Consider the following 21,462-nt stretch of genomic DNA (forward strand, 5'->3'; position numbering starts at 1 on the left):
TACGCCTCTAGCTTCGCTGTGTTCTCAGGGGCGCTCACGCCGATGCATGGCAGAAGCCGACGGCGGCTGCTGTCAGTGGGTGCTGACACGGCGCAGAAATAGCTGCCGGCAGCCCCGCGTTTTCGCACGCCGCCTTCGCCGCCTCCCGCTGCTCTGCTTCACCCCGGCCCTGCTCCTCTTTGCAGGAAAACAGAGGGTTCGGCGGAGTTTCGGTGGCCCCACACATGCACTTGGCTAGGCAGCACCTTAATAAGGTTTATTAGGGGCAACCAGCCTGTCCTGGGGGCTGGGAGCTCTTTAAGCAGCTGGGATTTGGGCTCTTTTGGGTTGTTTTTCTTTTCCACTTCCTGCTCACACCCAGGGCAGCTGCACTGGTGGTTTATAATTTATTTATCCCGAAGGCAATATAAGGCGTGAGGGATGAGGAGGGCTGGGTGTGTGTCTAGGGGTCTGGGGGGCCTGACCCTGCCAGCGAGCCACGGCTGTCCCTGTCCTCTGCTCTTAAGGTGGCTGCTGTCCCCGTAGTGCCATTCCCCAGCCTACGCGAGGAAGGAGGATGGGAATTTGTTCCCTTGTGCTGCAAGGAGCTGGCATCACTGCCCCAGGGTCGCTGGTGTTTGTTTCAGCTCCGGGGATGCCTGTGGCTTGGCAGCGTTGATTTTGGGGGTTGCATTTAAATCAGGAGACTTCTCCACCCCGTGCAATGGCATTTTCTGGCTTTCTGTTTGCCATGCCACCTGCAAAGTCACCTTTGCCAGGGGAGCATGCGCTAGGTTGGGATACACGGGTGAGCACGAGTCCGGCAAACGCTTGTCTCCTCCATGCGCAGCCTCTCGGGAGGTCCCTTTAACTGTCAAAATCATTAAATCTCCTGAACGCACAGGTATCATATTGCAGATGTTCAAAAAGCTAAGCTAGAGGTGTGTGAGCTTCCCCTCCTTCCCTGTTCCTTAAATTAGGGGCTTTCTTGGCTTTGTTGTTGTTGTCGTTAACCCTTTCTGTGCACGAGGGAGGAGAGCAAGGGATGCGGGTAGTGTTTCAAACATACATGGGTTTGCAGGGTGGGAAGGCGTTGGGGCAAACGTTGTGTACTGGCTGCAGCCCCAACACACTGGTCTAGGGCGGGGAACACCCCTGGAAAATGTGATCGCGTGGGCTGTGGGGTATAAATCCCTCGGCAGAGGTGGTCTGGTCGGGGTGGCAAGTCCTCACAACCCTGTCTTGCCATGTGCCTGATGCAAGCTGAAATGAGCTGGTGCCAAAGCACCACGATGGGTAGAGACAACGTATTTTGGTACCTAAAGAAAGTGAGCCTCCCTGTGCAAATTGACCAGGGGTTTTGGCTATCCCTGGGTTGCTGATGGGACGCTGGTTTAAAGGCAGTGCTTTATTTCTCTGTGGGTGAGGGCTGGAAGCCGAAGGCTGATGCTCGCCCACATGCATGCTGCTCTGCAGAAGCTCCCTGGGAGCGGGTGATGCTGCTCCCAGCCTGCCCGAGCCCTGCAAAGTGCTTCCCCGTTGCACACCCCTTCCTGCTTGGTTAAAAGTCTTTAAAAAAATGGTCTCCCCCTAGGGATACCCCCAGTCCCAGGGCTGAACGTGGAGGCAAGTGAGTGCTGGATGCTCTAGGGCTGGTGTGGGTGCTGCTCACTGGCTTTGGGGTTTTTAGCAGCCTTTCTCCTGGGTTTGAGCTGTGGTGGTTGAATTCCTCCTTTTTTTGGGTCTCCCCAGCAAGGGTGGTGAAGGAATGGGGTCGGTCATGCTGCAGGCCATCATGCCACCACATTTAGGGACGGCTCCGGCTGTGTGATGTCCCCACTGCAGGACCCACGGGACTCCCCTGAGGGAGACGGGCTCAGGCCGTGGGTCCCATCTTCAGGGCCATGGTCCCTGCTCACTTTTCCTCTCTCCTTGGGGCTGCACACACCGCTGCAGCTTATGCAAGCACCAGGCGCCTTGTGTAACTGGGCTGCAGACAGCGGGCACGGCCACGGGGGTGGGCGGCTGTGGGGCCCCGCAGCTCCCGTCCGCTCGGGAGCATCTGTGCGCTGCCTGGGCTCTCCCTTCTGCCCACACCATGCCCAGGTGCAGGGTTTTTCTGGCGTTCAGGGCCGTAGGATTAATTCTTCGGCATTTTGGGGCTGTTTGCTTCTGGGTAGAGTTGGGAAAGGCTGTAGCTGGGCTCCGGACTTTGCAGCCAGGCTGGGAATTAAGCCAGGAAGGCTGATAGACCTGGAATGTGCTGATCAGGGTATGTGCTGAGCGGCGTTGGCCTGCAGGGGCAGTGGGATGGGGGACACCTCCCCAAAACCCCCAATGAGGCTGGCCTGGGGAGTGTCACTGGGTACCAGCCTCAGCCTCCTGGTGCACCAAGGTGCAAAGTTATTTTTTTTTATTAAACCCCGCTGTTTCGCTGTGCTATTTGTCCTTTTGAGCCCCCTCCTCGCCCCTACTTCCCCAGCACCCAATCTGGGGCCGAACCCATCGCTATGGAAACCAGTTGAGGATGCTGGGGATGCTACCAGGGGTCTCATCCTGTGCGGGGCCACTCACCTTCTGCTTTTCCTTAACGTGTGTCACGGGGACGGTGCGTTAACCTGGGTGACGAGGCTGGGGATTAACCTGGCTGGAGGTTAAACCCCGTGGGTGGTTAAAGCCAGCGGGCAGCTCGGCTTTGGACCGTGCTGGATCTCGCACACTGCTCGACTAAGCACACAGCATTTGTGTGCTGTAAGGTTTCTCCCCCTCCTCCATGTATTCATCCAGATCAGGTGAAAATAACCCCAGGGCAGCTTTCCAAAGGTGCCTCCTCCAAAATAAGTCCTGTTTCCTTGCTGTTTTCCATCCAGCTGGGGATGTTCTAGGATGCTGTGGCTTGGGAAGGGCTGGGACCAGATTGCACTGAGCCTTGTCCCAGTTCCGCCAGCACCCATCACCCCTCGCGATGCGGGTGTCCCAGGCACGGGGCTTCACCCTGTCACCTCAGACGGCCCTGAGCAGGGTCTCTGCTCTGTATCCACTTCCTCTGGCCATGACACAGGAGAATTAGTTGGTGCTTCAGGTTTAAAACGATGCTAAGCTGAGAAAATGCTAATTAATTAGAGCTAGTTGGAAAATCCTAAGTGCTTCCTTGCAGTTGCATCAGTGAGGACCTCCTGTGTGTGTGTCCCCTCCCAAAATACACATTTTTAAAATCTCCTTTAATGCTTCCCAGGCTTGGCTCTTGCAAGATGCTGGTGCGTCCAGCCCCATCGTTGTGGCACTGTTGGGGATTTGGGGATGCCGGGGGGTTAGGAGGGGGTGCCGCAGGCTGAGCCCCACCACATGCCTCTGAGTCACGGTGTATTTGTTTGTATTTGTGCGGGTTTGGAGCAAAAATGGGAAACAGGGAGCTGGGGGGGGGACGGGGGGGGGCAAACACAGCCTGCGCCGGCCGGGCTGACTCAGAGATGGATCAGCCCCATCTCCGCACCCAGCGCCGTGACTCACCGCCGGGTATTTTGGGGTGTTATATCACATGGCCTGCTTGGGTTTTTGGTTGGGTTTTTTTTGTGTGTGTGGTTTGGTTATTTTGCTTTATTTTCTTTTGTTCCCCACCCTGGGAAAGGGCTGATGCTCCAAGCCATCCGTGCAAAGCTCCAGGGACCCTGGGAGATGCTCCCAGCAGCTGTTTTGCTCCCCTTTTTCCATGCTTGCTCATCAACAGCCACTCCATGGAAAGGGACAAGCGGGTTGGGAGGATGCCTAAAGGCCACTGGAAAGACTGAGGTCGGCAAAGCAACGAGCTCGTACGGGTGTCACACATGCAAAACTAATATGTATTAATAAATTGCAATGCCATAGCGTGGAGGGGAGCCCTAATTCCTCTGGTTTCCTTCGTATCCCCCACGCCGCATCGCTGGCAGGAGGCTGGGCGATTGCTATTGCAGGCGTATCCCGCCGAAACCCAGGGGAGAAACCGTCGCGGAAAATCTCCGGCAGGAATTCTCCTGCTGAGGCCAACGAGGCTGGGAACTGGGGCAGCCCCGAGAAAGCAGCAGCGGTCCTCACCTGCCTGCTGAGGGCGTGAAAATGCTCCTGGGTTGCACAAACATGAGGCTGTATGGGCATCCCCACCCCCTCAAAAAATCAAATCCCCCCCAGCCCCAAACCTTGAATATTTAACTGGGAAAACGTCGGCGGGGTTGCAGAGCCTGGTGCTTTGCTCAGGCTTGGTTTGTATTTGAGCATCTGCTTCTGCATTTAGCTCCGAGTGAAACTTTCCTCATTTTTTGGTGAGGTGTCTCCCACTTGTTATTGTAATGCAACAGTTTGACACCTTGAGCAACGTATAAATTAAGATGTCTGATGTTTCGCTTAGTCCTCATTAGCGGGAACAGCTGTTTATAATATCCTAGAAATTTTAACTCCAGGCTAAAAGAAAATAAGGAGCCTGGGGAGGCAGGGAGCTCCGCTTTCAGGGTCCCTGAGGCAGGCAGCAGGAGGGATTTGGGGGTTTTTTTTGCAGGATGCTCCCAAGGTGGGAAATGCCGCATCCTGAGAGCAGCTGCTTGACCCCCTCCAAAAACTTCCCGGTGAGCCTGGCTCCTCCGTGTGCTGGCCCAGGAGGGAAGCCACATGTGGGGCAGCATTTCCCTGTCCTCCAAAGATGTTTAGCTTGGGGCGGGGGGGATGCCCAAAAATCCTACTTAGTGCTCAGCGTGGGCCTGGGCAGCTGAGTGACTTGACCGTATTTGAGGTGAGAAAAGTGCTTTCCCTGTCGCCCATGGGGTCCTGGGTTGGGGATATCCCTAGAGATCCTGATGGAGCTTGGGGATCAGCCATTTTCTGCCCTGTTTTCCCCCAGTTTTGCTGCCTCTGTGTATTATACTCCCCCCCCCCCCGATTTTATCCTTTTGGGTGCTAATGTTGGTATCTGAATGTCCCATGTGAATAAATGAGGTGGGATCACAGAGCCTCAGTGGCCTCTAGTGGCTGTGGGACAAAGAACCCAGGGATGGGGGACCAGCATCCCCCCAAAATCCCCCAAACGAGAAAGAGTTCGGGTCCACACCGCGAGAAGCCCTTCTCCCTGGGCGAAACCCAAAGGCACCGGGAAATTAAGGGAAAAAAAAACAAACCCGAAGGCCGCGTTTGATGGGGGAGCACCCAGCAGGAGGGTGCTGCACCCTACACCCCCCTTGGCCACCCCCATCATAGGGATGGGCAGATCTCGAGCGTGGGAGCGGACAGACACTGGCTTTTTCTCATCCTTGTGTTAAAAAGCGGAGGGGGGGAGAAATGGGAGTTCTTCCTGCAGGGCAAAAATTTTCCTTCATGTTTTTATCCATTTTCCATTTTGCTAAAGGGTATTTTATGTTGGTAATGCCACAATATAAAACATTAACCACATGCGGTTGAAACCAGCAGCGGTCTCAAGAGAATGGATCAAAAAGGGGTTTGATCCCATTAAAATGACCAGTTTCACATCTTCCCCGCTGAAGGTCACTTAAACTGCCCCCTTCTGAGTAATTCTGATTTTTTAACAAGAAAAGAGGGAAAAACTGACCCCGTTTTCTTCCCCCAAACCGCAGCTTTTAGGGGTGGGATGGAGCGTCCCTGCCCTGCGCACGCTGCTCTGCAGCCCCCCGTCCCACGCCGTCCCTCCTCGCTCCCCCCATGATAAATAAATCACTTTGCAGGGGAGCGCTGGCCTAGTTTAACGTGCCCTAGTTTTGGTGGGGAGGGGAAAAAAAAAAAAAGAAAAAGAAGAAAAAGAATATTTATTTTGGGTGGCTGCTACATGGGCGTCCTTTCAGGGGAAGCACTTGGTGGGGGGGGGCGGTTTGCCTGCTCCCCCGTGCTCTGCATTGCCCCGGCTGCAACCCACTGCCCTCGATTTTTTGGGGTGATTTTCCGTGGGTTGGTGCAAATTGCTCTGGTGATGCGGGAAATGGGTGGCGGAGGTGCTGATGCAGCCCCAAAATGGGCATCTGTGGCACTGAGCCACCCCCCACCCCCCCGCCCCAGGGCTGGCATCATCTCCGGGGGGCCTTATGAGATGCAAAGGGCTGGTGCTGCAATTGCTGCGGGGATTTAAAGCTCGCAGAAAATGAGCGGCTTTAAAGATAGATAAAAATCCCCCCCCCCACCCCGAGCCCTGCCCTGGGCTCTTGGGTATATGGGGCTGGGGGTGGTTTTATTGGGGCAGCAAATGTTTTACCACCTTCCCCCCAGTGCCCAAATTCCCAAGGTAATGGGATTGAAGCACGTATTTGTGTGCGGGAGAGGGATTTTGCAAGCTGTCTGGATGCCACCAGGACCTTTGCCCCTCGCTCGTCCCCCTGCCACCCCGCTTCTTCACGAAGTGCCGAGTTCCCTTCGGTAAATAAACCTGCAAATGCCTCTTTTAGTTTATCTTTTCCTCCCTTTTTTTTTTTTTTCCCCACCACTGCCAAAACAAGCAGCCCATATGGGCCAGGGCTGGGTGGGTTTGGTTTTGGGGTTTTTTTTTGCCGTTTCCATGGGGATTTGGCACTGGAGCTGCTGGGTGCTGTCTCCCCAGGGAGGGTGATTTTTCCTCTGGTCCCCGTAACCGGAGCCCAGCGGTGGCACCAGGCTCCCTGCCCGGCCCCGGCAACTCCTGGCCAAGGTCACCGGGGAGACCGTAGGCAGCCGGCCGCCTGCGTTGGGCCATCTGTTAAATAATGTATGCAATAAACTCCTGCCCCGTGGCCAGCTTAATCCTTAAATCCTCCTTCAGAATATCATCTCCCGGCGATGCGTGGCCAGGGGATCCCCGACTCGACATCTTTTTCCCCCTCCATCCATCCATCCGTCCATCCATCCGTCTATCCATCCATCCATCCTGCGACCTTCTCTTCTCGCCCCTCCATCCCGCATCCTCCCCGTAAGCGAGCTGGCCGGGCTCTCCTGCTCCATTATTTATGCGCCGTGCATGAAAGATGCATATAAAAGAGCGGTTTATAATTTAGCAGAATCTCCTCTTCTTTCAACCTCCCTTCCCCCTCTGGCTTCGGGCTTTCTCTGGCTCATTCCTGGCTTTTTCCGGGTGTCGAGGGGTTTTGGGGGGGCTCCTGGTGCCATGCATGGACCCCATCCCCGGAGCACCCCGTCTGGCGGTTTTGGGTTTCAGGGGGTGTTTGGGTGCTCGGAGGTTTATTGATGCCTGGGAGAAAGCGGGCAGTTGGGTCTGGCAGACCCATAGATCAGGTTTTCATGCGAAACAGGGGCTTTTTGGTAAACCTAATTAACCAAATGCCAATGGCCACATCCAGCCCATGGTTATGTGTCTTATGAGCCGCCCAGCGCCGCCTTCTCCACGGTTGCGGGATGTTCTGCTCCTCCATGGGCTCTGTCTGCGCTCCCCAAAGCCTGGGCTCGCACCCAGAAGCCATTTGGGGCGAAACCCATTAGATTGGGGGGGGGGGAAAAACCCTCCCGCAGGCCCATCTCGTGCTTCACAGCTGCATGGGGTCACCCGGAATAGAAAATTCCAGGACCAAAGGGTTGGCGGTATCCGCAGAGCCCAACCCACGCGGCTGCATCCTCGGGAAAAAAAATAAAATAATTAGGGATTTTTTTTCAAGGGAGCACTTCAGGAAATCTCCCCATCCCATCCCGCATCCGTGAGAGGCTGCAGGGGTTAAAAATGGGAGCGCCGTGCAGACTCTTGCAGCCTTGGCACCCCAAAAAAGGGGGTGTTTGGGCAGCGCCGGTGGCCCGTCCCCCCCCCAGAAATTAATCAATCTGCCCCCCCCGGCCATCCCTGTCCACAGCAGCGCCAGCCCTGCTCGGCGGCAGGCTGCTTTTATTGCAATATATTATTTTATTTGCAATAACCCCCACACACACACCATCCCGGGGCCATGTTTCCCCTGGCGTGATTATTTTCTGCCCCCGGCACAAAGGTTTGCTCGTGCCCTAGGCCAGGAGCGATAATGGCTCTTATTAACGCCGCCAATGATTAACGACCGCGCTCACGGGGGGAATGGGCTGGGATTTGGGTTTAGGCGAGGGGGGGGAGGCGACGTGGGGCTGAAAAAATCCCCATTTTCCTCAGGCTTTCCCAGCAGGGAAGGGAACCTTTTTGGATCCCCATCCCAGCATTTCGGGACCTCGTGTTGAATTTTTTCCCTGGAATTTGGGCGTTTTCCCATTAAAAAACATAATAATCCCATAAATAAATATTAATTATAATTAATGATTCAGGGCGCAGCACGACCTGGGTCGCGGGGGGTCCATGTCGGAGAGCGGCGAGGTTTTCCTGGGTTATTTTTGGGATGATTTGGGTGGATGGGGTGGGGGGAGGAGGATGCTCACGGCGCTGGGCCCCGGCCACCCGTGGGAAAGCACAGCAGATTATTTAAATATTATTTTTTTCTTTTCCATTTTGTTTCATTTTCCTTTTTTTTTTTTATTTGGACATTGCAGAAATAGCCCTGTGTAGTGGATAAAAGTGCAACATACACAATATTTAAGAAAAGGAGGAAAGAAAACCTGCCTTGAGGTCAGTCAGAGTCGCAAACAGAAACAAGAAACCGAGCCCTCACGCAAGAGGCGCTTTTTTTTTTCTTTTTTTTTTTTTTTTATACGCACATCATGCAAAAAGAGTTAAAAAGAAAGATTAGAAAAGAGAAGTCAAAGAAAACCCCACGAGAGATCGACCGAACCCTAGAAAGAGCAGAAAAACCCCCGAGCGCTGCTCGACTCGGGGAGGAAATCGCTGCCCTCCGGCATCTCCAAGTGTTTGGCACTCTTGTGATTACATTAATTCTTTTTATAGAGATATTTTTTTTAATACAGTCTATTAAAGAGAAGAAACTGCCACAATATAAGAAAAAAAAAAAAAACAAACGAAATCACCCACACTACAGACCACATGGTAGTTAGAAAAGCCGAGCGTCCCCCCCACCCCCCCGTACATATAAAATCCGTCCCTTTGCTCACAGCAACCAAGAAGTACAAGCTTTAAAAAATAAACCAGCGATTCTTCCTCTAGGCCCTTCCTTTATAAAAGTTTTTTTTTGTTGTTTTTCCCCCTCCAGAACCTTAAAACGTGACTAAAAGGAAATATATATATATATCTATTTTTTTTTTTATATCATTTTCCAACATCCAAAGACATCAACATAAAAAAAAAAAAAATCCTAAGGAAGGGGATAGCGTGGTACATCCAAGTGCACGGATTCATTTTTGCAAGATTAAATAATGTAAACAAGGTGCCCGCTGGGACTGACCCTGGCCGGGGAGGGGGGGAGACCCCGGGGGCCGGATCCCCCCCCATCTTCCGCGGCGCAGGCTTCGTTCATCCCACCGCCACAAGAAATCCCGAGTAATTCAGCGCCGCGACGCCTCCGTCCATCCCTCGCGGCGGCCGGTCGGGGTGGGGGTTTTTTGGAGCGGGTGATTATTTTTCCAATTATTAATTAATTTTTTTTATTATTATTTATTGTACTATGATGATTTTTTTTTTTTTTTTATTTGTCGCCGGGCTTTGTCTCGCTCGCCGCGTCTCCCGGAGGGGCGGGTGTGCTGCTGGGCGGTGGGGGATCGCCGGCTGGCGAGGACGGCTCTCCAGGTGCTCGCTCGCTGCGCTCTCGGCGGGGGGGTGCTTTGATTTTGTGCCGATAACCTGTGCCGTTGTAAACCAATCCCCCCCGGCCCCCCCAGCCTTCAGCCGAGCGTCCCCAGGGGAGTTTTAAACACCAGGAGGGGCCTTTTCCGAGAGATTTTGCAGCACATCATCAATTCTATCATCTTCAATAACCACTGGAAAGCAAAAAAAACCAAAAAACATAACGGTGATGAATATGGTGCCGGTGTGGTCCCCTCGCCCAAGGTCACCCCAGGGTGGTGGTGGGCACCTTGGGGGGGGCTTGGGGGTGTCCCACAGCCTTGCTGCAGCTGGTGGCAAAGCCAGCATGGTGCCCCAGAGGGGAACCGGTACCCAGAGCACTGTGCCCTGTCCCCCGGGAGGGTCCCCAGTACCCTGCCCCCCAGCACGGTGCCTGGTGCCCTGTCCCCGGGGAAGGTACCTACGCCCCGGCATGGTGCCTTGTCCCCAAGGAAGGTCCCTTCACCTCTGCACCCCGGGAATGGTCCCCAAGGCACCCTGGGGAAGGTCCCTGCTGTCCTACAGCCTGGCAAAGCGCCCGGGTCACCATGCCCTGTCCCCAGGGAAGGTCCCCACCACCCAACACCTTGGGAAGATCCCTGGGACATGATGCGTGACATCCCACAGGGAGCCTGGTGCACCGTGTCCTATCCCTGGGGACAGTCCACGGCGTCCTGCATCCCCACGAAGGTCCCTAGAGCACAATGCCTAACATCCTGCTGGGTATCTGGTGCACCGTGTCCTGTCCCTGGGGACAGTCCGTGGTGTCCTGCATCCCTGGGAAGGTCCCTGGGACATGATGCCTGACATCCCCACTGGTACCTGGTGCACCGTGTCCCGTCCCTGGGGACAATCCCTGGGAAAGGTCCCTGGAACACGATGCCTGACATGGTGCAGGGAGCCTGATGCACTGTGTCCTGTCCCTGGGCACAGTCTGCGGTGTCCTGCATGCCCGGGAAGGTCCCTGGGACATGATGCTCAACATTCCGCAGGCTACCCGGTGCACCGTGTCCCGTCCCTGGGGATAGTCCCCAGGAAGGTCCCTGGGACACGATGCCTGACGTCCCCCAGGGAGCCCGGTGCACCATGCCCTGTCCCCGGGGACAGTCCGCGGTGTCCTGCATCCCCAGGAAGGTCCCTAGAGCACAATGCCCAACATCCCGCAGGGTACCCGCTGCGCCGTGTCCTGTCCCTGGGGACAGTCCGCGGTGTCCTGCATCCCCGGGAAGGTCCCTGGGACACGATACCCGCCATCTCCCCGGTGCGCCGCGCCCCGTCCCCGGGGATGCTCCCCGCTTCCCTGTCCCCTGCATCCCGGGGAGGTCCCGGTGCGCCCCCCCGGCCCCGTCCCCGCGAGCACCCACCTCTCTTGCTGCGGCCGATCTGCCCCAGCTTGGGGGGCCGCTTGCCCTGCCCGCCGGCGAGGAGGCCGTCGGGGCCGCGGAGGCGAACGGGGAAGGGCAGCTGCCCCACGGCGGCGTCCCCCGCCAGCTGCCCCTCGCCGTAGGGCGGCCCCTCCGACATGGGGGCGGCGGGGGGGGGCCCGCCGCCGCCGCCGCCCCCCGACAGCCTCCCGGGGCGCGGGGCCCGCGGGCCCGGGGCAGCGGCGGAGCGGAGCGGGGCGGCCGCCCCGTCACATCCCGGCCCGGCCCGGCGCTGCTGGCGGCTCGGCGGCTGCGGCGGCGGCTCCGGCGGCGGCGGCGATAGAGGAGCGGGAGGCGGGACCGGGCGGGACCGGGCGGGACGGGGCGGGAGCGGCACGGCCCCCCGGCCCCCCCCCTCCCGCCCCGGGCAGCGGCACCGCCCCCGGCGGGCTGCCCCACGCACCCCGGGGATCCCCGGGACTGCCCCACCGGCCTGCCCCGGGGGGCTGGAGCTGCCCCACAGCATCCCTGGGGAGCCCCGAGTTGTCCCACAGCATCCCTAGGGATTTCCACAGCATCCCTGGGGAGCCCGGAACTGCCCCACGGCATCCCTGGGGAGCCCCACAGCATCCCTGGGGGCCCCAGATCTGCCCCACAGCCAACTCCTGGATAGCCCGAGCTGCCCTACCGTATCCCTGGGGAGCCCCACAGTATCCCTGGGGAGCCCCACATCCCTGGGGAGCCTGGAGCTGCCCCACAGCAACCCTGTAGAGCTCCAGCCACTCCTGGGGAGCCTAGGCTGCCCCGCAACCACTTCTAGGGGGCTCAGAGCTGCTCCACAGCATCCCTGCTGAGTGTGGAAATGCCCCACGGCATCCCTGGGGAGCCCTGAGCTGCCTCACAGCATTCCCAGGGCGCCCCACAGCCACCCCTTGTGAGCCTGTGGCTGCCCCATAGTGTCATTGTAGAGCCTGGAGCTGCCCTACAGCAACCCCCAATGAACCCAGGCTGCCCCACAGCTACACCTGGGGAGCCCAGAGCTGCCCCACAGCATCCCTGGGGAGCCCAGCGCGTGTCCTCACAGAGCATGGGCTCAGCCCCACATCTCTCCTGCAGAGCCCAGCAGAAGTGAGCTGTCGTGGGGTCTCTCCATGGGGGCTGTAATGTGGGGAGTCGTTCTGGGTGCTCCTGGCTGTCGGTCCCTAGGACATGTCCCTGGCACAAGTGGAGAGGCGTGTGGGTCGCCGCGAGCTTCCTATGGGGTTTTCCCCACAGCATTGCTGCAGCAGTGTGGGCCATCAGGATTATTGCCTTGCCAAGTGAGACGGCCTGGCCAAGGGGCAATGGGGAGGCCGGGGCTATCGTTTTGGTGCAGATTGCAACTATTTGAGGGGTTCAGGCATCCCTCGTGCATCCCCTGCAAAGCGCAGTGGAGGGGACAATGGGGACAGCAGGAAAAAAAACACGTTTGTGCCAGCAGATCTCTCTGAAAGCGGGAGCCCGGCTCGTTTTGGGGCCGAGCAGGATGGTGGCACTGGAAGGACAGAGGCTGGGACATGCTGCCCCGGGACTGCTCCCATCTCCAAACCCCTCGTTTGTCAAAATCCTCGCCTCTGGGAGCCGCACAAACCCCTCTCCCGCACCCCCGCACACCCCCAAGCTGTCAGCTCCTTACATAAGGTTGCGTCTACGCCCGAGATATCGCGGGGGAAAGCTCGAAAACAGGAGGCGAAAGGTAACGGGGAAAGCACAGCCTCCCCAAAAGTGTATTTTTAGGCTTCGCGTGATGGCTCCGTTCCCCAGGGAAAACGCCGAGGCTCAGGGCCGCATCCTGCACCGGTCTGCGGGGCTGGGGGGGGGGGTCGCCGTCCAGGGGATGGGGATTTTTGGGGTGGTTGGGCCCCAGGAAACCACAGCCGAGGAGGGAAAGGCAAAGCCTTGATAGGGCACAGGGAGCAATGGGCAGTAACGGCCACAAAAAAAAGCCTCTAAATATGATTTTTTTACAGCAGAAAGCCTTTTAAGAAAAGGAGTCGGGGTCACGGGTGGTCTGGATCTTAAATCCACGCTCTCGGGAAGACAGCAGTGTGATCCAGCAGGGAAAGTCTTGGGGCGTTCTTGGTTTTTTTTCTTCCACGATGCACTTTGAGCCGCTGATAAGAGGAGATTTTATTTTCTGTCAGCAGCAGAAGGGCGTGAAGGGCAAGGCAGGGCGATAACCACGGGGAGAGGAGGGATGTCTCTGCCGGCAAGCTGGAATCTGGCTTTTCCTGCTGGGATTTTGGCTTTTCCCGCTGGGATTCTGGCTTTCCCTGCAGGCAGGCAGCGCACAGGCAGCAGCATCGCTGCGACAGGCAGCCACCGCCATCTACAGCCAGCTGGATGTGTCCCCTCCCGGCGCTGGGGTGGCCCCAGGACCTGCTCCTTGGGCCAGCGGGTTTGTGCCACCCAACCACAGCGGCCTTCGGACGCTGCCCAGCCGGGCTGGTTAATGTTTAACAAGGAAACAACCCCGTTTCCTGGTTAAATTCCGCATTTTTCCTGGCAGGCGATGGAAGGGCAGACCCTTAAAGGGAATGTGAGCAGCTCTGCCTGTCTGCGGACATGGGGTCTTTCCCCAAATCCTGGGAATTTCGACTGTTCCCACTCCAGGCTCCCAAAACAGGGGCTCCCCCCCCCCCAAACCCTGTGTTCTTCGAATTCAAAACTCAGCTCTCCACGGCAAAGGTTAATTGAAGCGCCACTTTGGGTTTGTTAACCCTCTCGGGTGCAGCTACTGTACATGATTTACAGCAAAATGGGGGAGTTGGGGAAGGGAATTTTTCCTTTTCCGTGTGAAAGTTTGGGGGTTTGGTGCCGCCTGTGTTACAGACAAGGGGACAGGCTGTCTGTCATGACAGAGCAGAGGGACGCGATCCCACCCCCCTTACCCCACCCTCCATCTCCACTCAACAGCGATTTACATTCCCCCGCTGCTGATCAGCGCAGCGTACAGCCCCCAGAGTGCAGAGGGGCAGCAGATCCCATGTCCCCCCTCCCAGGGTCACCTAATGATCCGAGACAAACACACTCTTCATCCTATTTTATTACTTTACATCCCATTTTCTATCCCAGCTCAAGCCACGTGCAGCCACAGCAGTTTCACCTCCCCGTCCTGGCGTCCTGGTGTGATACAGTCACAAACCAATTCCGTGGATGATCCCAAAATTATTTGTGTTCACGCAACCCCCCTCCACAAGCTCTCTGAAAGCCCACCCCGCTCCGTCAGTCCCCAGAGCCAGGTGGCAGCGTTGCCCGAATCCTGCAGCCTCTGAGAAGCCATAATACATATATTTTCCTTTTCTCCACATTTTTATAAGCCGGTTATTTCATAACGCAAACCCTGAGAGTCCAACTTTTAACAGAAGCGCTTGAAACTGCATCTCCCAGCCGAGCTCCCTTTGTGAGGAATCCTCGTCTCCCACCCCGGAAACCCTCCAGAGCGCGACATGAGCCCCGATCAGCCGGACCGTCATCATCTTTTAACACCCGGCTCTGCACCCCACTCGAAGCACCTCGCTCACTCCAGCTCCCTCCCCTTCCCCAAAATCAACCACCCAAGCAGCCAGGCGAGAAAACCCCTTTGCGAGAGACAGCTTTAATGCCAAAAACTCTCCCTCCCGGTCACAGAAATTTAACTATTGTATAAGGGCACCACCCTGGAGATGGCCTGCCGGCAGATCGGGCACTTTTTGGGCTCAGGGAGAGCCCGGTAACACTCCTTGCAAGAGCAAACGTGCCCGCACTCCAGGAAGACGCAGGATTTGATGTTGCTTAAACAGATGACGCAGGCATTTTTGAGCGTCTCTCCGCCCTCTGCGTTCATTTCGCGCATCAGGCGCTCCTGGGCCTGCCGGAATTCATCCTGCATTTGCCTGAGGTGCTGCCGCTCACGGTGATGCCGGTATTGCTTCCGTAGGATGAAGAAGAGGACGGTGCAAGTGGCGAAACCGAAAATGACGGTCAGGATTTTCCAGAAGCGGACGTTGGATTCTTGTTTCTGCAGCAAGGAGTCGAAATCCACGCCACTCAGGTAGTAGGGCATGCCCTGCTTCGGGGGCTGCAGCTTGATGGTGGCATTATCCAGGACCAGCTCTCCCACCCCCGTCAGCGCTGTGCCCACCTTCAGCATCTGCTCCGTCTCCTGAATGCCCTTGGGGCGCTCACCGCTGATGTAGTGGCCGATGACATCGGTGAAGGACTGGACGGAGGGGTGAAACTTCTCATACACCGTCTCCAGGCTGAGCTCGGCAGCGTCCAGCGGCTTCATCACCCTGACGGCGACGCCGGTGCCGTCCTCCTGAGGGACCAGGTCAAAGGGGGTGGTGTTGGTTCTCTGGTGGATGATCTTCTCGTAGTCATTCCTGGGGAAGGAGAAGGGGATAAAGCAAAGGCGAGCGTTAGTGCTTCCCCCGAGGCCAGCAGGGAAACACCGCCTGGGCTGACCTGCTGGTTTTGGGGACTGCCAGCCGTCACCTGCCCTGAGCGAAGTTTTTTTGGATGGGACTCACTGGAGAGCAGTAATTCTCCCCTCACGGCACCATCCAGGTGTGCACGAGGCCTCTCTGCCCTTACTGCAAGAGTTCTGCGGTCCCCGCAGAAGCAGCGTGGGCTTCCCCCGTCACCGGGAAAGCACTTCAGCCCACATAATTTCCCCCCCTCATCTCCCTGTGGCATACACAGCTGCCAGAAACCGCCCTGCGAGGAAAAGTGCTGCCTGTCACACAGGCAAATTTGATAAGCATTATCTAATTAGCCGAGGCTCGAAGAGCGTCACTGTGCTCTTGTTCCAGCAGCTTTCGTGGGGCAGGCTGCTCTTGGGACCATCCTCTGGTCCTCTGGGTGCGGGTATCGCCCAAATCCAACTGAATTTCTGTTTCGAAGGTGCCGTTTTGCTCAGGAGATACCACCCTGTGGCCACCTCCATAATGACAACGTGGGGCTGTCAATAAATGCTCTGCCCACATTGGGTTACTCTACGTGCTCATTGTCTATGGCCCCTGTGCGAACTCTGAAAGCATACAGCCTGAAAACAGCCAAACGTGCCCCATTTTGGCAGCTGTAACAGGGCCACAGTGCACCGTGGGGTCCAGGTTTGGGGCACCTTCGTCACTGTGGCCACACCTGAAGCCATCTCAGCATGTCAGGCCCTCCGAGGGCACCTCAGCTGGTCTGAAAACCGGATGTTCGTGGGTGCAGGGCACGTACCAGAGGTGGGTTGTTCGGTTCCACACCATCTTGTGCTCCTGCAGCGTCAGGCGCTGAACAACGCCCTTGCAGTTCTCCACAAACTGGCTGCTCAGGGTGTCCTTAACAGACTGCACCACGCCTGAAAGACAAACCCGAAGCGTGTGTGAGGTGCTCGTGAATCATCTGCTCCATTTCTTATTGCGTACAGCGAGTATGGGCAGTATCTGAACAAGATCTATTGGAGCGAGTCCAGAGGGGACCATGAGGATGGTGAGATGGCTGGAACCCCTCCGCTATGAGGACAGGCTGAGAGAGTTGGGGGAGTTCATCCTGGAGAAGAGAAGGCTCCGGGGAGACCTCAGAGCCCCTTCCAGTCCCTAAAGGGGCTCCAGGAAAGCTCGGGAGGGACTCTGGAGCAGGGAGGGGAGCCATGGGATGAAGGGGAATGGCTTTAAACTGAAAGAGGGAGATTTAGATGAGATCTGAGGCAAAAATTCTTTGCTGTGATGGTGGTGAGCCCCTGGCCCAGGTTGCCCAGAGAAGCTGTGGCTGCCCCATCCCTGGAGGGGTTCAAGGCCAGGTTGGACGGGGCTTGGAGCAACCTGGGCTGGTGGGAGGTGTCCCTGCCCAGGGTGGGGGTGGCACCGGATGGGCTTTAAGGTCCCTTCCAACCAAACCATTCTATGATTCTAAGTCGGGGGAGGCTGAAGAGCCGACAGCCTGCGATTTGAGCTGTCAGGGTGGCCAGTGGCAGGCTGACAAGGGGGAGATGAGCCGCTGGGGATGAGACCCCCACCCTGTCCCTACCTTCGATGACCGCGTAGGGGACGCAGCGCCCCGGCGCCTCCAGCAGCACCGCCCGCAGCTCCCCGTCCAGCCGGACCCTCCTGGCGCCCTGCGGGGAGGAAAGGGGAGGCCGCGGCTCAGCCGACGGGACTAGGCCGCGGTCGGGGCCCGGGGCCCCGGCGATCCCCAAACCCCAGCGGGCCCCTCGCACCCACCTGGAGGCCGCGGGCGACGCGGGCCTTCTGCCGGTAGACGGAGTAGAGCAGGGCGGTGAGGGCGGTGCTGGCGGCCAGCAGCGCGGCCTGCACGGCCGAGGGCCGCCCGCCACCCTCCATCGCCGCCGTTACCGCGGCAACAGCCCGCCGGGCGCCGCGTGATGACGTCAGCCGCGCCAGTCTGGCCGGCGCCGCCGCCACCATAGAGACGCGGTCCTCCAGGGCGGGCCCGATCCGGCACGAAGGGTCCCGATCCCCCCCGCCCCACCTCGGAGCCTTGTTGGGGGGCCGGGGGAGGCCGAATCTCACCCCACAGGGCCTGGGATGGGGGAAGGCGGCCCAGACCCCGGCCCCACCGGGCTTTAGGGGGGTAAATCGCAGCGCCGGGGCCCTGGGGAGGGCAGCAGGCCAGATCCCAGCCCCCCCGTGGTCTTGGGGAGAGGGGGCCACGCTAAACCCTCGTCCCACAAGGCCTTTGAGGGCGATCAGCCCACATCCCAGCCAGTCCCCAAGATTATGGTAGCAGAGCGCAAAAATTGCCAATACCCCCACGGCCCCAGGGAGGAGCAGTTCCAATGCCCCCCCCCCGGGCCTTGGAGGGATGGAGGGCAGCTCCGATGCCCCCCAGGGCTTTGGGGGGGGCAGCTCCAATGCTCTCCCCAGGGCCTTAGAGTTGGGGGGGGAAGCCGAAATCCCAGCCACTCCCCAGGATTATGGTAGCAGGGCCCAAATCCCAATATCCCCCCAGGGTGCAGGCAGCTCCAATGCCCCCCACCCAGGGCCCTGGACTGGGGGGAAGCCCAAATCCCAGCCGCCCCCCCCCCTCCCCCAAACCTGGGGGGTGTCAAGCCAAAGCCTTTCTCCCCTGGGCTGGAGAAGGGGGAAATCTGCCCAAATCCCAGCCCTATAGTGCCTTGGCCGGGGGGGAGTTTACACCCCCCACCGGGATGTGGGGCAGCAGCATCCCATGGCCCCCAAGGCCCCCGCCACTGCAAGGACAAGGCTCAGTGTGGGGCCGTGGGGACGCAGCCCCCAGCCCCATATTATAGGGTCCTCTGCAGCCCATGCAAGGCTATGGCCAGGCTGGGAGCAGGGGGGGAGGACACAGGACCCTGCTTCCCCCCTCTCTCCCTTTGCCATTGCTTATTCTGGGAAAGCAGCAGAAGGGGAGGAAAAAAATAGTATTTTTGGGTAAATTACTGGTGCTCATGGCCTCGGCGCTGCTTTTGGGGTGGGCGGTGGGGGCTGCAGGCAGGCCTTGCTCCCCGCCGGGGGGCCGAGGGGCCAGACCCCCATGGCAGCCTCCCCGGCGCGGGCGGCCTTGTGCCCCCCCCCCCCAGCTCTATATTTAAAAAAGCAAGTTGCCATGACTACGCGGAGCGGCTCTCGCCAGCCCTTGGTGCCGCAGGGAGGGTGCAGCATGAGCCAGGGACCCTGCAGCCCCCCCCCTCAGCTTGGCTTCCCTTGCAAGGGGTAAATGCGATATAAGCCCCCCCAAATTCGGTATAAACCCCCCCAAACTGCCTCGGTGCTTAACTCTTCCTCTCCCATTGTCCAGGGCTCGGTCCAGGCGAGACACAGGCGCCGTTACACCACAGAAAACACACATCGACTTTATTATGGCCGCTGCGGAGGAGGCACAAGAGCAGGTTCATGTGGGGGGGCCGGGGGGGTCCCCGGGGTGCAATCCCCCCCACACCCAGGGGTCTTCCTTGCAAACAAAGCCGCCATCTCATCCAATTCGTCCCCGTGGAGGGTCCGACTTCGGCTTGGGGTGCAGGGAGGGCATCTCATCCCCGAAATGGGGTGACCCACCGCTGCGGCTCAGCACGCCAGGGGCCGGGGGCCGCGCAGGCTGCACCCCCGCATCTCCCTGGCCAGCCGCAGCACGGCGGTGGGACCCCCGTCCCCCAGGGGTGCCCCGGTGCCGAAGGCCACCTCCTCCTCCTCCTCCTCCAGGATGGAGCTGAGGCGGGGGGCGCAGCGGGCCCTCTCGGCGGGCGGGCGGTAGGGACACTTGGCATTGAGCAGCCTGCGGAGGGGCACCAAGGGGACGATGGCGTCGCCCAGGAGCTGCTGCTGGACGTGACGGAAATCGTTCTGCCTCTTAAGGCGTTTGAACTCGTTGAAGGCGGAGGCGGAGGTCTGGTAGAGGAGCAGGGCCATGGCACGCGCCTTGTCGGCTTTGGAGACCAGGACGGCGTGGCAGCGCAGAACCACCGCCTTGTTCTTCACCTGGTGCCGGTAAACCCAGGCGAAGACCTTGGGGTGCCGGCGGTCGGCGGCGCAGTAGGTGATGCGGTGCAGGAGGTACGCGTGGCCCGGCCGGCGGGCTCCCTTCTCGCAGGGGGTCATACGGATGCCTTGGGGTCCCAACGTCAGCTTCATCTTGGCCCCGCCGGCCCCCGCATCGCTCTTAGCCCAGATCTTGCCCACCGCCTCCTCCGTGCAGCCCTCTCCCTTGGCGTGCAGGGTGACGGCGTTGCCCAGGTACCGCACCGTGTACGTCGGGTCCTCCTTGTTCAGCTCCACTTTCTGGCGTTTGCCGCGGAAGACGCTGCCCAGCCGCTCAAGCGGGCAGTCGGGCAGGAGGTCCGGGCAGGAGCGCAGGAATCCGGCCAGCAACGCGGCGTAGCTCAGCCCCGGCCCCAGGCTTTTGCCTTTGCACTTACGTTCGTTTTCCACCAGCACAAACTTGCTCCGGCGCCAGGGCAGCATCTCCGCTCTGCCGAGGGGCCCCCCCCGCACGCTAATCCCAGCCCTGCCGACCCCCTTGCGAGCAGAAGGGTGACCCCCCCACCCTGGACCCCCAAAACTGGGGGGTGCCCCCGCACCCCCCCACGCAGGGGGGATGCCCCTACCCCGGTGCGGTGAGATGCAGCTGCCCGTATCCGATGCCGGTTGCCCAGGGAAGGATGCGGAGCCGTTTGGCCGAGGATGCCGCCGCGTTCCGGCTGCCGCCTGCGCCTGCTGCGGGAGAGACGGCGGCTGCGGGGAGGCAGCTCTCCGTGGGCTGCTCCACCTCCCCGCGACGCCGCGTCGCCCTCGGTTCACGCTCAGGCAGGGAAAGAAAGATGCTGGTGTAATAAAGACATCCCCCCCCACCCCCCCGCCACCGCAGCAGCCAGACCCCCAGCACCAGCGCCCACCCACGCCAGGGGAAATTAGGGCAGGATCCAGGGGGAGAATTTTTGGGAGGGTCAGACATCAGATCCTAACGCCGGCGCGAGGAAAGAAGGGGGTTTTCCCCGAACTCGAGCGCTGCACGAGGGGGTACGCTGGGGTTTGCAGATCCTGCAGGTTTGCTCACGTTTTTTGCTCCAGAAACCCCATTTTTCCCTGTTTTCAAGCCAGACAGGTCTTCCCTCTCGGGCTGAGCTCTTGGCTTTTAACCTGTTGCTTTTAACTCTGGCCGGGGCCCTGGGATGCATTCTCTCCAGGGAAAATGAAATGCCATTTCAGAGCAGCACAGCCCGGGAGGGGGGATTTTTGGGGAGCGTTGCGGGGTGCCTGCGAGATTTCAGCCCCGCTGTGGAGTCTGAGGCTGTTTAGGATTCAGGTCCTTTGGCTCAAACCCTGATGTCCACTTTTTTTTACCACCTGGGGCTTTTTGTGGGTGCAGCAGGGAGACCCTTGCGTTCGGGGACCCACAAAGATGCTCTGGCTGCCTTGGGATTAAAAAATGAGGAGGAGAAAAGGGTAAAATAACAGTGTGTGCCCCCATTTCTAGTTCATTTGGGGAGGAAGATCCCAGCAGGGTGTTGCAGGGAGCGGGAAGCCATTTCCCAGCAGCTTCCCAGCTTTTCTATGGTTTGAGCGAAGCAACTGCAACCTTAAAATAGCTGCTTCACAGGCAGGCAGTGCCGGCCCCGCTCCTCTCGCTGCCACGGCCTCGCCAGTCTCGTAGGTTTTTGCAGCCAAAACAATAAAAAAATACAGGAGTTTGGGTGGTTTTCAGGTTTTCTGCTGCGGCTCGGGGCACGCGGTTTGCTCCTGGCACCAGGATGGTTTCGGGGAGGTGGCAATTTGTGAATTAGTGGAAATGGGGAAGGTTTCTGTCCACACCAGCCTCTATCTCTTGTTGTTTCTGTTCTCACCCTCATCGACAGAGGTAAGGACTCGTTATTTAATTGTGTGGGGTTCGTATCAACAGGGCAGGTTTAAGTCCTCCCCGAAAGCTCGTTTATTTATAGATCCCCCATTATTTAGGAGGGGGGTTCCCTTGCTCTGGTCCGCTCCCGCGGTGCCTCCC

At 58.6% G+C, this 21,462-nt stretch overlaps 3 protein-coding genes across 3 annotated transcripts; all 3 read right to left on the reverse strand.

The window, feature by feature from the left end:
* Positions 1 to 8,560: 8,560 nt before the first annotated feature.
* CAMK2N1 (calcium/calmodulin dependent protein kinase II inhibitor 1) lies at positions 8,561 to 11,309 on the reverse strand. The gene is made up of 2 exons (XM_074560459.1): positions 10,981 to 11,309; positions 8,561 to 9,771 (listed from the first exon to the last, which is right to left on the reverse strand). The coding sequence occupies exons 1-2, from the start codon at positions 11,138 to 11,140 to the stop codon at positions 9,701 to 9,703; spliced, it is 231 nt and encodes a 76-aa protein (XP_074416560.1). The 5' UTR covers positions 11,141 to 11,309; the 3' UTR covers positions 8,561 to 9,700.
* Positions 11,310 to 14,047: 2,738 nt separating this feature from the next.
* On the reverse strand, positions 14,048 to 17,382 carry MUL1 (mitochondrial E3 ubiquitin protein ligase 1). The gene is made up of 4 exons (XM_074560512.1): positions 17,211 to 17,382; positions 17,017 to 17,104; positions 16,228 to 16,348; positions 14,048 to 15,383 (listed from the first exon to the last, which is right to left on the reverse strand). The coding sequence occupies exons 1-4, from the start codon at positions 17,328 to 17,330 to the stop codon at positions 14,654 to 14,656; spliced, it is 1,059 nt and encodes a 352-aa protein (XP_074416613.1). The 5' UTR covers positions 17,331 to 17,382; the 3' UTR covers positions 14,048 to 14,653.
* Positions 17,383 to 18,807: 1,425 nt separating this feature from the next.
* On the reverse strand, positions 18,808 to 20,464 carry FAM43B (family with sequence similarity 43 member B). The gene has a single exon (XM_074560778.1). The coding sequence runs from the start codon at positions 19,926 to 19,928 to the stop codon at positions 19,035 to 19,037; it is 894 nt and encodes a 297-aa protein (XP_074416879.1). The 5' UTR covers positions 19,929 to 20,464; the 3' UTR covers positions 18,808 to 19,034.
* Positions 20,465 to 21,462: the final 998 nt, after the last annotated feature.

The sequence above is a fragment of the Larus michahellis genome, chromosome 16 (assembly GCF_964199755.1).
Source record: "Larus michahellis chromosome 16, bLarMic1.1, whole genome shotgun sequence".
NCBI lineage: Eukaryota > Metazoa > Chordata > Aves > Charadriiformes > Laridae > Larus > Larus michahellis.

What these genes read in the sequence shown, in the direction of transcription:
- MUL1 (XM_074560512.1), bottom strand. Translation starts at nt 17,330, where the DNA reads ATGGAGGGTGGCGGGCGGCCCTCGGCCGTGCAGGCCGCGCTGCTGGCC. An exon ending in GCGTCGCCCGCGGCCTCCAG is followed by an intron (nt 17,105 to 17,210) that starts GTGGGTGCGAGG and finishes TCCTCCCCGCAG; the next exon opens with GGCGCCAGGAGGGTCCGGCT. An exon ending in CCCCTACGCGGTCATCGAAG is followed by an intron (nt 16,349 to 17,016) that starts GTAGGGACAGGG and finishes TTTGTCTTTCAG; the next exon opens with GCGTGGTGCAGTCTGTTAAG.
- FAM43B (XM_074560778.1), bottom strand. Translation starts at nt 19,928, where the DNA reads ATGCTGCCCTGGCGCCGGAGCAAGTTTGTGCTGGTGGAAAACGAACGT.
- CAMK2N1 (XM_074560459.1), bottom strand. Translation starts at nt 11,140, where the DNA reads ATGTCGGAGGGGCCGCCCTACGGCGAGGGGCAGCTGGCGGGGGACGCC. An exon ending in GATCGGCCGCAGCAAGAGAG is followed by an intron (nt 9,772 to 10,980) that starts GTGGGTGCTCGC and finishes TTTGCTTTCCAG; the next exon opens with TGGTTATTGAAGATGATAGA.